Source organism: Delphinus delphis, chromosome 9 (assembly GCF_949987515.2).
Source record: "Delphinus delphis chromosome 9, mDelDel1.2, whole genome shotgun sequence".
NCBI classification, from domain to species: Eukaryota; Metazoa; Chordata; class Mammalia; order Artiodactyla; family Delphinidae; genus Delphinus; species Delphinus delphis.
Window position 1 is genome coordinate 79,215,649 of NC_082691.1, and position 16,526 is coordinate 79,232,174.

The 16,526-nt window shown below is 37.7% G+C and overlaps 1 protein-coding gene across 7 annotated transcripts in view; it reads right to left on the bottom strand.

The window, feature by feature from the left end:
- The window catches only part of CADPS2 (calcium dependent secretion activator 2), a 487,000-nt gene that overhangs the window by 17,726 nt on the left and 452,748 nt on the right, over nt 1–16,526 (bottom strand). For 6 of the 7 annotated variants that reach the window (XM_060020810.1, XM_060020806.1, XM_060020805.1 and 3 more), the window contains one exon: nt 7,869–7,976. In XM_060020810.1, the coding sequence (XP_059876793.1) occupies nt 7,869–7,976 (108 nt within the window). Of the gene's footprint in view, nt 1–6,714; nt 7,029–7,868; nt 7,977–16,526 lie in introns of those variants that run through there. The other variant, XM_060020807.1, reaches the window with a different exon arrangement.

Below are 16,526 nucleotides of genomic sequence, written 5' to 3' on the forward strand. Positions count from 1 at the left end.
AGCAAATGCGTACTTATGCGTTCGGTGTGAAGAAAAATTTCTCGATCGAAATGCAAGTTTTGACATTTTCCATTCATCAGAGAAGAGTTTTACCATTGCTAAGGGATTTTAGGTGATCAACCACAATTTTTTTTTTTCTATTCAAACAAAAACCTCAGATCAGTTCACATGTGAGTTTTTTTTTTGTTTTTTGTTTTTTTAAAATTCTGAGCACAATTAAAGGTGAGTTAAGGCTCTGGTGGAAATCTAAAGAGCATCAGCAAATCTGAGCACTGCTCAGCTTTTGAATTGCTTTTCTACTTCTCAGTTCTTTTAAATGGTTTTCTATGGCAGGAACATTTTTCTTAATTAGTCACAGCTAATTAGTGTTCGGGCATAGACAAGTAATCAGAAATGTCAGAGCTGCAAGGCTACATCTCCCTAATCCTTTGATAATAATTTAGCCTCCTGGGAGGGCCCCAAGCTGCGGTAAGTAGTGACTGACAATAAGGCAAAATTAGGTGGGCAGCAGACCATTAGGGTAGAAAAATAAAAAGCACTACCCGGTCCCGCTGAGCACCATCAGGCAACTAACTGCGCTGCCAGATGAGGTGCCTGTTTAAGCCTGTGTTGTTAATTAGCTGATTCTACCAGACCTGCCACATATGTCCAGGTGCCTCACGCAAAGATGTGTATTTCTGGGCAAGCGCCAAATGACAATTGTGTCCCGTGATCACATTTCAAGAATCTAAGGAAGAAGTCCACATATTTCTGGAAGATTCTTTTGAATTATTAAAGAAATAAGATCAACAAGCTGCAATACATTTTCTTGTTGAGTTTCTTTTAGGCAATTAGGCACGCTTATCTCAAGTTTCTCAGGTCTTAATTCACCAACAGCTTAGGTTCAAATGAGGGCCTTTGGCCGCAGAGCCGCGTCTGGACTTGCCAAAGCTCTTCTGGCACACACCGTACATCAAAAGTAGATCCTTTCACAAATCCTTACACTTACAAATGATAACATGAAAATAAGGATTATTAACTAAAATGAACGAGACGGCTGTAATTTGAGAGCAGAGGTTTTGAAGAGAAACAAACTTTGAGGGGAAAAAAGAAAACAGCTAAGGGGCAAGCTCTGTATGGCATTTACTGAGGCAGACATGACCATATACAGAACAAGTCTGACTACAACTGTCTTAAAAGACGTCCAACAACTTCAGTGGGAGTCTGAATACTGTGGGTAAAACAAAGCAGGAATATATATAATGAAAATAAAAACCACCACCTGGAAAACAATGTGTTAAAGCAGCGAAATCAGACATTGTTTAAATGTAGGAGATGTGAGATGCCGGTCCTATAACACAAGTAAGAAACAGACAGTTAAACTTCTTATCTACCTTTAGTGCACAGTGTGGCCCAGGGTACACGACCTAACAGTGGGTAGAAATAAATGATCTCAAGGAGTCTCAAGGACATCCCTGAGCTTCTATCATCCATCTTTTCTAGTGATGTAAAAGGAAAAGAATGGAATGACATGAGAGTGATGGTAACATTTGAGTGCTGATAGGGAAATCATGACTGGGCATAATGTGCCAAAGTAATGCTTTACATTTGACTTCTTTTTACATAGGGACAAAACCAAAAAGAAAATACGCTGTAACGGGAAGCTATACTGATTTAGGCAGGTGTATAACCACTTGCTCGTCATTTGAAAGTGAAAGATCATTGAAAAGAGGAAAAGTGCTATTTTTAAATCGACATTCACATATAAGAGAATATATCTATAATATCATGGAATGATAAGAAATGCAGGAAGGCAAAGAAGTCTTCTTAACGGGTCTTAACGGGTTCCAGCCTGCATTTCTAATAATGAGGTTGATTACATACACAAAGAAATTCATCCAAGGAATATGACTGAAAAAGTAGATGGTCAGTTCTAAATATATCCTACTATCTAGCAGCCATTCTTACCCATGTCCTGTTGATTTCATGTATTCTTGGGAAACCAACATGATAAATTTAATTTTTAAATAAGTTAAGAATAGTAGTGTCAGTCTTACTGAGGATGAATAAATTCTCAAATCAAAAATTTGGGCATTGGTGTGAAACAGTTAACTCAAAAATTCTGAGCATTTCCCCCCTTTTTCTTATTTGGGAGTCCAGAGACAAACAAGAGCATAGAAGTGCAAAATTAGTTTTATTTTGAAAAGTATATTCACTTGCAATAGTTTCATTTCTTTTTCTTACCGTATCTTAAAATGACTACTGAACTCACTGACATAGTTTAGGTCGATTTTACTTAAAATGTTTAATTTAGAATTTCTTTACTGAAAAGAATTCTTTTCAAGGAAAGTCCTAAGAAATTAATCCTTCATAAAACACTATTCGGATGAATATCACTGATTAATTATCATTTAAAGAATTACTTTTAATTTTAGAAGACATCACAACACGATTTAAAAAAAATCTCATTGAGATGAAACTCTTCAACAATTAGATATTTAATCAGTTTATAACACAAGAGAATGTTTAATCTGCATGATTTACCAATTAAATACTGCACCCTGATGTGTCTTCAGCAACACTAGAGCTAAATCGAAATTGTTTCAAAGGGACACAAGATGGGAAATGCCCTATAGATGCACAAAGGTTTAGAGAGGTAGGAAGGTTGAGTGTCTCTCCTGGACAGCAGGATGCACTTCAGTCGACCCCTACGGGCCTCAGCATTGTAATATTCTTGGACATTAGGAAGTGACCACAGAGGATGCTCTCGTGGCGATTACCGTGGTGTCAGTTTTGATTTCTGAAACATCACCACTTTCCGACCCAGAGATCCAAAGCTCTCAGGGAAGTTGCCCAGCCTCTCTCCTGACCCATGGGCACTTGGGGCTCTCCCTGTGTTTGCTGAAACTTGAGAGCGTGGGAAGAAACATCCATAGTAGGCATTAAAAATGGAACTTAAGAATTAGAAAATCATTGCCATGCCTTTATATTGGGATCAGACAAGTTGTAGATGGTTTTGAGTTGATAAAATTTTTAAACAGCTACTGACAATGATGTTTTATACACTGAGGTAAGGGAGATTGCCTGCAAAGCAGAACACCTTCTTTTGGTGAATCCATATTCTCTTCTGCTACAGAACTTCCTTTAGATTTCTCTTACCCAGATAAGACACATTTTTTTAAATTGAAAAAGTAGATTTAACATGTATATTTTTTTCCTTTGGCTAAATTCAAAACATAATAAGTGAGTATAATTTTTTCTTTTTTAAAATTTAAGTATATTTGCTATACAGTATTATATAAGTTACAGATATACAATATAGGGATTCACAACATTTAAAGGTTGTACTCCATTTATAGTTATAAAATATTGGCTATATTCCCCATGTTGTACAATATAAGCTACAAGAATATACTGCGCGACACAGGGACCATTATATTAACATATAGATTTTAAACACAGCTTGTGTACCACCAATGACCACTTGATAGGCAAAGACAGCCTCTGTTTAAGATATCCTGGTCACTCAGAAAGACTTAACATGAATACAGAATATATGAGTTCCAACCATTTTTCTAAATGTAGGGTTCAGAACCATGGTGGTAGCTGTGCAGAATGTCAAATGACAGTCTTTATATAGAATCTATTTTCTACTTATCTACTGTAATTGCTACTGCTTATTGCTTTTACCTGGCCATCACAAAAAAACTTAAGAATTGATTGCTACTCCGGGGTGCAAGACTCAGCATGCAACCAACCCAGTAACTTTTGGCGCCACTGCTAAAATTAAAACTAATTTAATTGGTTGGTTTAAAATCTGGAAGGGATTTCAGAAACCATCTGGAGTTCTAGACTAGCTTCTTCAGTTTATATGTACTACCTATACTGAGTCTCAAACAGGCGACATAACTTCTTGAAGCTCACTCATCCAATTAATGGCAGAACTGTGGCTGGAACTGAGGTTTCTGGATTCCTGGCCTAGCCCTCTTCCTACAAACACTGTTTTACCACTTCAAATTTTGTAAGTCTGAAGTATGGTAGACGTAACATGGACTTTGAAACTAGAGAGACACAATTTCAAAGTCCGATTTAGCACTTAACAAGTCCTTTATTGTCTCTGGGTGGGAGATTCCTTAACCTGAAAATAAGGCTAAAATGGGGGTGATGGCATCTACCCAGAAGGTTAGAAATGATATAGGTCAAGTATCTAGCACATTTCCTGGGACACGGAGGTGCCCTGCGAATAGTAGTGGTGACAGGGAAGGCTATTATAATTATTTTGACACTTTGAAAAGATTAGGGATGTACCTTAATCAAACTTAGTACCTTCCATTAAACAGGGGATCTGCCATCATTTACTTACACTTTTTGGAAATTATTTCCGTTTTAAGCAGAAAGTGTTTTATAAGTTTAACCATTTGTGGAGTAAAGCAGAATGTCTTGATATTTATCCTAATATTAACTGTTTTGATCTTCAAATGATACTTTTAGTTTTAATATTTCAAGATTTGACGTAAACGTCTAAGATTATCCTATCTATGGTCTTTCAGATAATACAGATTTTAGTCATCCCCCTCTTTAACACATTGAAGAAATAAGAAAACTTCCATTAGGGGCTAGAACAATAATAATAGCAGTGCAGGATGCTTAGGAAGCAGTCATGGTGTACGGCTGGGTGGGGGGCTGCACATGGACAACAGTAGAAGGTACCACTCTCCTCTGCAGGTGCCTCCCCAACACAATGGATGCAAATCCAGGGCAATGGTCATTTTTTTACCTTAGTCCCTGGTACAGTTATTTAATCAGAACCCTAAGGTATTTAGCCACAAGTATCAGGAACTAGTAAGATGCTTAATGGATCAAAAAGTTTCTGAGGCCAGGAACACCACAAGTAATTAATTACTACTCTCAGGGCCAGTTTCACAGAATTTTCAGCAGTCTTTTTCACGCGTGAGGCATCATGTGGAGAAAAATTCTTTAGTAAAACACATGCATTCTTTTTTAAAGTGTTGGTGTTGGTGGCAGGATGGGTGTTTTGTAGAATAATTGTTTTATATGGAAATACTGCTATGTGTTCTAGAACGAAGCGAACTTCATCTGGATAAAAAGCACATCTTTTGTAAGAAGTTAAGCTCTCCTATTTCATGACCAGAAACTGCAGGCCCTGTACTCTCATCTGGGTGGGTTAAAACCACTAAGTAGTGACTCACTGCAGCGAGTGTGCGCGCGTCTGCGCGCAGGCGTGTGAGTGTGTGTGTGCGCATTTTCTTCTGCATCTGAAGGTGGGAGGCTCCATTTCCTTACTCAGGAAGCGAACTGGAATAGCAAAAGTTTGTCATGATGCCTGAATAAAACTGTTCATTCTTTTATCTGTAATAGGCTAAGGTTGCTAACAGGATTTATAGGGTCATTACTTTCAACTGTTTCTTGACACCTAACAATATTATTTTAAGCTCCAGCCAAGTAATTATATAACGTCTCTCAGTAATGATCTGTTGCTTAAGATACACATTCTACTTTACCTTTCAACACATACTTGATAACCTCTCATTTACTAACTGTAATTGAGGCAAATTCAGTCTTGGCTAATTAGGGGCTCTTGGTACCCCTTCATATGTTATTCTTGGTGACATATCAATAGAATTACAGTTTACTTTTTATTTTTAATTACAGTAATAAAAATGTGCAACTTAAAAATATTAGAATGTTTAAGGACATTATAACTATTTTACAAATAACAAGTCCAATGTTCTACTGGGGATACACAGAATGACAAAACCTTCACAACCAAAACAGAATGGTGGCTTGTCAAGGGTTCCGCTTAGAAGCAAACTCACAGCCATGTCTGATGCTTAGGCGTTGAAAGGAAAGTATATACCTATCACCAGGACAATCAAACTAGTACATCATTTTAATGTTGGCCTCCTGGCATCCACTTTAGTTAGCTCCGTTTGTTATTGCTGCCATACAAAAGGTCTTCAAAAGAAGTTTGGTGAATGAAGGGGAGTTTAAGTAGGAAATAACTTTATGAAGAAAGAAATTCTGGGACTTCCCTGGTGGTGTAGTGGTTAAGAATCCGCCTGCCAATGCAGGGGACATTGGGTTCGAGCCCTGGTCCAGGAAGATACCACATGCCACGGAGCAACTAAGCCAGTGCGCCACAACTACTGAGCCTGCGCTCTAGAGCCCGCGAGCCACAACTACTGAGCTCGCGTGCAACAACTACTGAAGCCTGCGCGCCTAGAGTCCGTGCTCCACAACAAGAGAAGACACCACAATGAGAAGCCCGCGCACCGCAATGAAGAGTAGCCCCCGCTCACCGCAACTAGAGAAAGCCCGCGCACAGCAACGAAGACCCAACGCAGACAAAAATAAATAAATAAATAAATTTATAAAAAAAGAAAAGAAATTCTACCTCTGTTACAATCTGATGGCAAGCTTTGTAGTAAATAGGTCGCCAAGACAAAAAATTGAAGATGTTAAGAAACACACACACACACACACACACACACGCACACAGTGGCCTATTTCCAGAATGACTCTACCATTTTTTCACCATAGAAGATGTGCTTTAGCTATACCAAGAAGAAACATAATGGGAATAACATCAACTCAACTTTTCTGTTCAACATTTTTGAAAATTACCACATAAGCAAAAAAAGTAAAAGAGAACTTGGAAGTGAAACATATGCTTGTAAATTCAGAGCAATACCAAGTGGAAGCAGAAGTTGCTAATATGGTTTCAGTATTTTGTAAAGGAGCCAGCTGGATGGATGATAATTTTTCTACCCCTGCAGGGCATCAAAGCTTTTAGGAAATCATTCTTTTCACACATATTAACACTTAGCTTATTAAAACAGATGATACTTTTATTGTAAAACAGCCTGGGTAGAGGCTAGAAACATAAAATATGAAAGATAAGGCTCATTTTGACCACCCAATCTGACAAACAGCAAACACTGACATGACAGACCATGGTGGAGATGATGACGTAGCAGGACCTTCTGTAACTGCCACAGCTGAAGTGTCACCATGAAGCCCGTGAACTGCTGTTATGAAAACATTTGCAGTAACTTGCATAATTAAATGAAACTGCCAGAAAAGCATTTCTAAAATGCAGAGAAGATGTACATAAATAAATACAGTTCAAAGCAAATACTCCATTTCAGAATCAGCACTGTAATGAATTATGCCAAGTTATGTCACAAGCAAAGTACCATTTCCTTTGAACTGACTGCTGAATAATTACAAATGAGTGACAACATTGTTGTTGAAATGGACTGCTCTCTTAGTCTCTTTTACAGGTACTCGGTGAATGAAACTTGCTGATCAGGCCATCTAAAACCACAACCTCCCCATTCTAGGAGCTGCCATGCCTCAGTGAAGATCTTCACGAGACTACAGCAGTATTCTGTTAGCAAACGTCAGTACTGGAAAGCGAGATGAAAATGCACACTAACAGTACAGTGGCAGATATCTGCCTTTACTGCAGCTTATTTCTTTGTTTAAATGAAGAATATTATACTGACTTAAGAAAAACTTTTATAGTAGGGGCCAAATCCATTACAGTCTGATTCTGTTTATGGATTGCTGCAAAGGCAAGTGATGTAAACTATATACAATGGTAAACTGGATATCACCTTGCTTGCTAAAATTAACCTTAGAAGGATTTTGAGACTCTCACTCTAATAGTGACAGTTTTCAAGTACAGAAAAAAGCCAGTTAAGGCTTCTGTCAGCAGTCAAAGAAATAAAATGGGCAACTATATTAGCTGCCTAGAAGAAAAAGAAATAAAAAAAGAGAGTTTGCTTTGCAGACATACCATCAAAGTGTAACTGTTTCCTTCACAGTACATCTGCAAAGCCAGCATGATTTGCAAGGGTACTTACATCAAACAACTTTTCTATATACATTTCCTCATTGACCTTTTCTCGAAGAATATCCTGGTTTTGCCGAACAAACATAATATAGGTGTCTGCCAGGTCCATTCCTGGTTTCTGTTGTGAGGGAAAAGCACAGGGAAGAAAATAATATCACGTCTTGATTGTGAAAATGTTATTTAATCACCATCCTAGAAAATCATTCCTTATATCCTTTCAAAAGTTACAGTAGAAAAATATGCTTAAGATCAAATCAACAATGGACACCTTCAAATTCCATAATTAAAGTAAATGAACGTTTATTATTGAGGTCTATAACTTGAGGTCATAGTTACTTATCATTATTAAGATGATTAGAAATATGTGGTTGTAAGCTAGTAGATACTCTTTTTTTTTTTTTTTAATGGCTAACTTGCTAGGTCAATATGCCAAGCAGTATAAATGAATACATTTTTCAAAAAAATTCCCACATGCAATAATCATTTCCTAATTGTAAGTTCAATTTCCTTTTCATCATTTCTGGCTGGTTTATCCATATATATTTTAAAAACTGTTAGCTTTCCTTGGTTTGCCTTCCTCAACTACTATGGGTGTTCAAGGGATACAAAATAAATTTTCTTATTAGGAAGATATTGAACAAAAAATATTTAATGCATTACAAAGTGAAATGCAAATCAAAATTTTGTGGGTTATCCATTGCTTCTACTCATCCATATTTATCAATACTACCTCAAGGATTTGTATTATTTTAGAAATGCAATAAGAATACTGATGAACTAGTCTCCCATGAAGAGCCAAAGGTGTGGATTAGATAAGTTTCCAAAGTTACTCAACATTTGGTGTCTTCTAATATTAGACAAGATAAGGCAGTTAATAGAATTCTTCCTCCCTACAGAGTCTACAGAATCAGCACCAGGGAGGGACAAAAACCTGAATGGCTCCTAAAGAGTTTTCCTTCTAAATTTATCTCTAGTTCTTCTTTCAGTTTTGCACAGCTGGACTAGATGATCTGTATACTCTATACCTGGGGTTGATTCATAGTCTGTACTGAGTAAGTCATTTCATTAGAATAGGACAATAATAATGATGAAATGGTAGAACTGATGCCCGAATAAGTCAATGTCAGTCGTGCATAATTTCTTATCTATAGGATGCACTTACAGACTCCATCAATGGACTCTTTGTAAAAGTAAATAATGTAAGGAAACTAGGTGAAAGAGGATATGAATTATTTAACTATTACTACTGCAGGAAAGACAAGATATACATCTGAGTGATGCTAGGACAGTAGTAGTGCCTTTTCCTTAAATGAAGGACAAAGTTCTTATCACTTCTTTTTCCGGGAGGGGATTGTATTTTATGTATTGATACAATGATAAAACTGCCCATCTCTTAACCAGTGCACAGTATAGACATTGCGCATATCTCATTAATAAAAATTAATTTGATTTTTTGGTAACAAAGTTATTTCTGGGCAATGAAAATCACAGAAAGTTCTTATATATTTACCTCTTATATTTAGCCTAAAGGGAAATTTATACCACATGGACGGAAGGATCCTTTTAAACATAACCTTGAGGGGGCTTCCCTGGTGGCGCAGTGGTTGAGAATCTGCCTGCCAATGCAGGGGACACCGGTTCGAGCCCTGATCTGGGAAGATCCCACATGCCGTGGAGCAACTGGGCCCGTGAGCCACAGCTACTGAGTCTGTGCGTCTGGAGCCTGTGCTCCGCAACAAGAGAGGCCACGACAGTGAGAGGCCCGTGCACCGTGATGAAGAGTGGCCCCCGCTCGCCGCAACTAGAGAAAGCCCTCGCACAGATTTGAAGACCCAACACAGCCAAAAAAATAAATAAATTTATAAAACAAAACCCATAACCTTGTTATAACAAAATTCGTGACTAGCTATAATCTGAAACAACTATTTATATAAATGTCTTCACTGATCTTTCCTTCCAGAGCATCCGTACACAATGTAGGAAATATATTCCAAACTTAATGGAGACAACTTACCAAATTCATGCCTTCACTATTTTTCTACATAATTCTCATAAGCAATGTCTGAAAGTTTAAATAATTACAAGGCTACTCAAGAGAAGCCTAGGTTATTTTCTTCTTTGGGGGCGAGGGGTGTTATACGTAAGTTTTTCCAGTAAAAAGGCAGGGTAATTTGTACAAGATTACTAACTACTATTAACGGTTGAAGATAGCTAGCCCATAAGATAAGGATTTCTCTCGGTGCCTCTCAAATTTGTCAAGACACTGAAACTGTGAACATTCAGAAAGGATACTGCCGCAGAATGAAAATGACAGGAGAACGACTTTCTATACATGATAACAAGTCAGCTCCACATCTGAGTTTCAGTCAGGTGCTTAGAAACAAAATGCTGTGATATATATAATACCAAGGCAGCTGGGCACAGCCCAGAGGAACTGAGAGTTAAGAATCAACACATGAGAGGCGTGCCTCCTCCACCATTTTTCCCCACCGCTACCCCATTTTTATTTCTGCCTTTCAAAAGAAGAGTACGCTTAGAAGTTTAAACTAGTCAATCACTTGACCCATCAGACTCACTGGAAACTGAGTTACAGCCAGGAGAAATGGAGAATGATGGCTTTAAACGCTTGCCACAGACCCAAAGGTAATTTTTTTCCCATTTCCTTGATCACTTTTAAGATAACATTAGACATCATGAAACACTGTCCAGGAAGAATTTATCTTTTGTCATCTAAAACTAACAAATACTTTTACAGTTTAAGCCTAAGAGAAAACTCAGTGCTATTCCCTTCCGCAGACCCGAGGGATATAATACTGAAATCTGTAAGCTGAGACAGTTCTACAGCTCTCTAAGAAAATCACAACCATGGTTGAGGGTGTGAAGTAAAGCTCATTTAAAAGTTTATTTCAACAAATTAAGTGCTGTTTTTTTCTTTTTGAAATTACATTTTCTCCCCTTTGGCAAATTAAGATCCACTTGCCTAGAAAACAAAACCTACAATTCTTACATTCCTCATTAGCATTATTTCTTCCTTTATCTTTGAGCTGTTTACGTATTCTTGCAACTGTGACATACGGGAATTTCACACCTAGTGAATATATTTTCATGTAGCTTGTGGCATGAGACTATAATCATTAAAAGAATATACACAAGTAAGGATAACTGCAACAGCTGGTGACATTTACCAATTAGAATTATAGTTCTTTAAAACACTTTGTCCTTCCTTTGGTGTATGAAGGGTAATTATCTCTGATAAACTGCTGAAAAAGATGTAATTTTCCTTTTAAACAGTTTCTACTTACAGTACAAATGTGTTTGGATAGAAGACATTATCGCTGGTTCAGTGCTCCTTTGTGCAAAGACTCTGTTTTATGGCAGTAAGATCTACATATTTTGGAAGTCACTGCGTCTCACTCCATTATTACATGTTATCTTATTAGGAAATAAAGTTTAGTTAAAAAAGCAAAAAACTGAACACACTCAGTTAAGTTTTTGTTTGCTGGTGTGTAAATGAAAAGCATGCATGTGACTGCATCACCAGGTAGAATATTGCTACACATTCTGGTGCAAGTGGGTGTCTCCAACCTTATCAAAGGAGCAGCCTGTTAAACTTCAACAACTGTAGATCTGGATGAATTTTTATCAAGGATATTTTGTTCTGGAGAGCTACATTTAGAAATCTTCGCTATATTTGTAATTACAGTTTTCTTAATGAACGAGAAAATAACAATTAAAAACCACATAGCGAGCACATTATGTATTAAATACCACTAAGAGAGAGTAAATGTTGTTTTTCATTCTCCCATTTAAAACTTTGAGATCACGCAGCGTAGAGAATGGGATTGAGGACACGGGGTCGGGGGAAGGGTAGGCTGGGACGAAGTGAGAGAGTGGCATGGACATATATACACTACCAAATGGAAAACAGATAGCTAGTGGGAAGCAGCCACATAGCATGGGGAGCTCAGCTCGGTGCTTTGTGACCACCTAGATGGGTGGGATAGGGAGGGTGGGAGGTAGACACGAGAGGGAGGGGATATGGGGATATATGTATATGTATAGCTGATTCACTTTGTTATAAAGCAGAAACTAACACACCACTGTAAAGCAGTTATACTCCAATAAAGATGTTAAAAAAAAAACACAAAAAACTTTGAGATCCTCAGTTCATTAAGCACTAACTTCTCCATCTTGTTTCTTAGGGTAGTCATCTCTAAATCAAAATAAGCCTTCCTGGATTGCTTCTAATTCGATTCAGAAAAGAACAGAATTTGGCTAACGAAGTTATAGTAAAAGGATACAAATATGTAAAAACATTCCCCCACGAGCATAAAGAAATCAAATATGGACGGGAATGGAGTATGGTAAGGTGAGCTCCTCTGACTTTGGCTGCATAATAGAATACACCAGCGAGGGAATGAGTTTAAGTAAGGATGCAGACTCCAGCACATTTTTTTCGAGCGCTAATCACTGGTTAACCCAGTGAGATGAAAATGCCGTTTAAAAAAAAAGAAAAGCAAAAAATTCCTTGTTAATTACACACTGCAAATGCTCTTACTTCCTGCTGCTACACCTAATCCCACAGGTGCAAGTCTTCACTTTCCCCATTCATGGGTGGGTGGGTGCAATGCTGCAGACATTTTTCACAGCTACAGATTTAGATACAGAAGAAGCCCGTTTAACCTTCCACAGGAGGTTAACAATACACTATGCAAACACTGTCATGGTGTCTATTTAACAAGGAGACAAATTTTTTTTTTTTTTTCCTGCGGTACACGGGCCTCTCACTGTTGTGTCCTCTCCCATTGCGGAGCACAGGCTCCGGACGCGCAGGCTCAGCGGCCATGGCTCATGGGCCCAGCCGCTCCGCGGCATGTGGGATCTTCCCGGACCGGGGCACGAACCCGTGTCCCCTGCATCGGCAGGCGGACTCTCAACCACTGCGCCACCAGGGAAGCCCTCCCACTAGGTTTTAGTCACTGATCCTAGTTCTATCCTCTTGATTGATACAGACTGAGGCTTCTTTAACTGGGAACTCCATGTATTAAACATGACTCTCTTGTCTCTTAGCGTTTTCCTCTCTCAAGGATAATATTCCAATTTCCCTTTTTTCCTTTATAAGCCATTATTTCCAGATCCCCTTAACTATGCTGGCTGCTCTCTTCAAAAGGAGGTAAAGTAAAAATTATATGTCGTTTTTAAAAGACTACAGATGGATTTTCCCACGATAACACAGACAGATGTGAACAAGATAGTATAGAGCAGAATGATTATTTTTTAGAATCTGGACACTAGATTTATTATAATCAGTAATAATGTATGATGACAACTAACATTTATTGATCACTAATTTCATTCCAGGAATCCTGAAAAGTGCTTAACATATTTACAAAAAGCCTAGAAGTGGTATAATTCTATTTCCATTTGATAAAGTAATTGATGTCCACACGGGTATATGCTTAAGTCCAAACTCATCTAATTATGGACATTATATATGTGCAGTTTTAAATATATCAATTATACCTCAATAAAGCTGTAAAAAAAAAAAAAGGAAACTGATGCCCAAGGTCATACAGATACTGAGCAAAAATGATGGAGCAAGGGTCCAAACTCAAGCAGTCTGGCTCCTGAGTTTGAGTTTGTAACTTCTCTGTTGTGCTACCTCGTGTTTGTTTTTTTAAGCAGCTACTTTACATTATGGTCTCACTTAATTTTTCATACAACTTTTTAACATACATTGATATCATCGATATCCTCCCTACCTTATAGGGAGGCAATATTTTTTGGGGGGTGGTTAGTTTTAATATTCTACTTTAAATCTACTGAAGTTTTGGGTTGGGCCTAGTGTTCACGTCTGTAAAGCTAAAGTGACTGTTTTCATGCTGGTCCTACATCTACTATAGCCATTCTCCCTTCCCCTCTCTCAGGTCTGAGTTCCCTCCATCTAAGTTACTGTTGAGCAGGGGGAACAGATTCACCCCCTCGAGGTCTTGCTTTTCTTATATGTCTAAGGGCTTTGCCACCATGAACATACCAAGGTTCTATGATGGAGCCTTGAACTGTGCAACTACAACAGGAACTGGTCTCCAGAATAGGGTTGTTTAACCAAGAAAAAAATCTACCAAACCATCCGAAGGTCACAGTTTATCACCCTGATTAGAAAGATATCACGGGGGTGGGGAGGGGTCGGCTACTAGCTTCTTTGCTAAGAAGCAGGAGATAATGAAATTCACTTCTGTTCAGGAACAAACTGATGATTTTTCTCTTATGTATGATATTTTTTCTTTCATAAAGAAGTGTCATGAAAGTACAGATTACAAAACACATAAGACTATGTTCATAACATGTTATATTTAAATGACTTGACTTGAATCATTTTCTGTTATTGACTCTTTTTTAACATCTTTATTGGAGCATAATTGCTTTATAATGTTGTGTTAGTTTCTGCTGTATAACAAAGTGAATCAGCTATACATATACATATATCCCCATATCTCCCCCCTCTTGCGTCTCCCTCCCACCCTCCCTATCCCACCCCTCTCGGTGGTCACAAACCACCAGCTGATCTCCCTGTGCTATGAGGCTGCTTCCCACTAGCTATCTATTTTACATTTGGTAGTATATATATGTCCATGCCACTCTCTCACTTTGTCCCAGCTTATCCTTCCCCCTCCCCATGTCCTCAAGTCCATTCTCTACGTCTGTGTCTTTATTCCTGTCCTGACCCTAGGTTCTTCAGAACCATTTTTTTTGCTTTTTAGATTCCATATATATGTGTTAGCATACGGTATTTGCTTTTCTCTTTCTGACTTACTTCACTCTGTATGACAGTCTCTAGGTCCATCCACCTCACTACAAATAACTCAATTTCGTTTCCTTTTATGGCTGAGTAATATTCCATTGTATATATGTGCCACATCTTCTTTATCCATTCATCCGATGATGGACACTTAGGTTGTTTCCATCTCCGGGCTATTGTAAATAGAGCTGCAGTAAACATTTTGGTACATGACTCTTTTTGAATTATGGTTTTCTCAGGGTATATTCCCAGTAGTGGGATTGCTGGGTCGTATGGTAGTTCCATTTTTAGTTTTTTAAGGAACCTCCATACTGTTCTCCACAGTGGCTGTATCAATTTACATTCCCCTCAACAGTGTAAGAGGGTTCCCTTTTCTCCACACTCTCTCCAGCATTTATTCTTTGTAGATTTTTTGATGATGGCCATTCTGACTGGTGTGAGGTGATACCTCATTGTAGTTTTGATTTGCATTTCTCTAACGATTAATGATGTTGAGCATTCTTTCATGTGTTTGTTGGCAATCTGTATATCTTCTTTGGAGAAATGTCTATTTAGGTCTTCTGCCCATTTTTGGATTGGGTTGTTTGTTTTTTTGATATTGAGCTGCATGAGCTGCCTGTATATTTTGGAGGTTAATCCTCTGTCGGTTGCTTCATTTGCAAATATTTTCTCCCATTTGTTATTGATTCTTATACATCTTCAGCTGTGCTATAATTATATGGAATGCGTGACAATCAAGTATGTACCAGGATCATGAATTCCTCCTTCTCTTCTGTGTTAGGAATGCCACTTGATATCATAGATAATTTTATATTTCTAACGCTTCATTTCATAAAATGTATTTTTTATTTTTTGCTTTTTCAAAATTTCAAAAATGAGATTATTTGCTAGAAGATGTTGCTCATTTCTCTGAAGAATTTTTTTTCTAGCTCTTTACCTTACTATCATCTTCTAAGTGACATTTATGGGCTCTGTTGTTTCTTGGATGGAATAGGACAGAGATCTAGAATTCACAGAATGATAGAATATCACAGTTAGAGGGACTAATGCAGTTTATATAACTTATTCATCCATTTTATAGATAACTAAACTGAGGCCACTGAAGTGAAGTAATGCCCAGGGTCATACAGTTAATCCAAGGGCATAGAGCAGCATAAGAGGAATTAAACCTCAGGTATTACGTCCTAGTCCATTGCCCTTTAATTTTTTTAAATTTTAGAATAATTTCAGATTTATAGAAAAATTGTGAAGATTGTATGGAGAATTCCCATTTACTCCCCACTAAGTTTCCCCTATTATTAATATCTTACATTAATATATTTGTTACAATTAATGAACAAATAATGATACATTATGAACTAAAGTCTATACTTTATTCGTATTTCTTTAGTTTTTACCTAACGTCCTTCTTATGTTCCACGATCCTGTCCAGAAGACCTCATTACATTTAATTAGTCATTATGTCTCCTTAACCTCTTCCTGTCAATTTATAAGACTTTCCTTCTTTTTGATGATCTTGAGAATTTGAGTACTGGTCAGATATTCTGTAGACTGTCCCTTTATTGGGACGTGTCTGTTGTTTTTCCTCTGATTAGACTGGAGTTATAGGCTTCTGGAAGGAGACCACAGAATATTTATCAAGAATAAATATTATCTATATAATTTATCACTGTTGATGTTGACCTCAGTAAACTGGCTGAGGTGATACTGTCAGGTTTCTCCCTGATAAATCCATTCTCCTCACCCTCCTTTTCATACTGTGCTCTTTGGAAGGGGGTTGCTATGTACAGCCTTAAGGAGTACGGAGGTGTACTGTCTCCTTGGAAGCAAAGTATCCACATTATTTATTTGGAATTCTTCTGCTTGGGA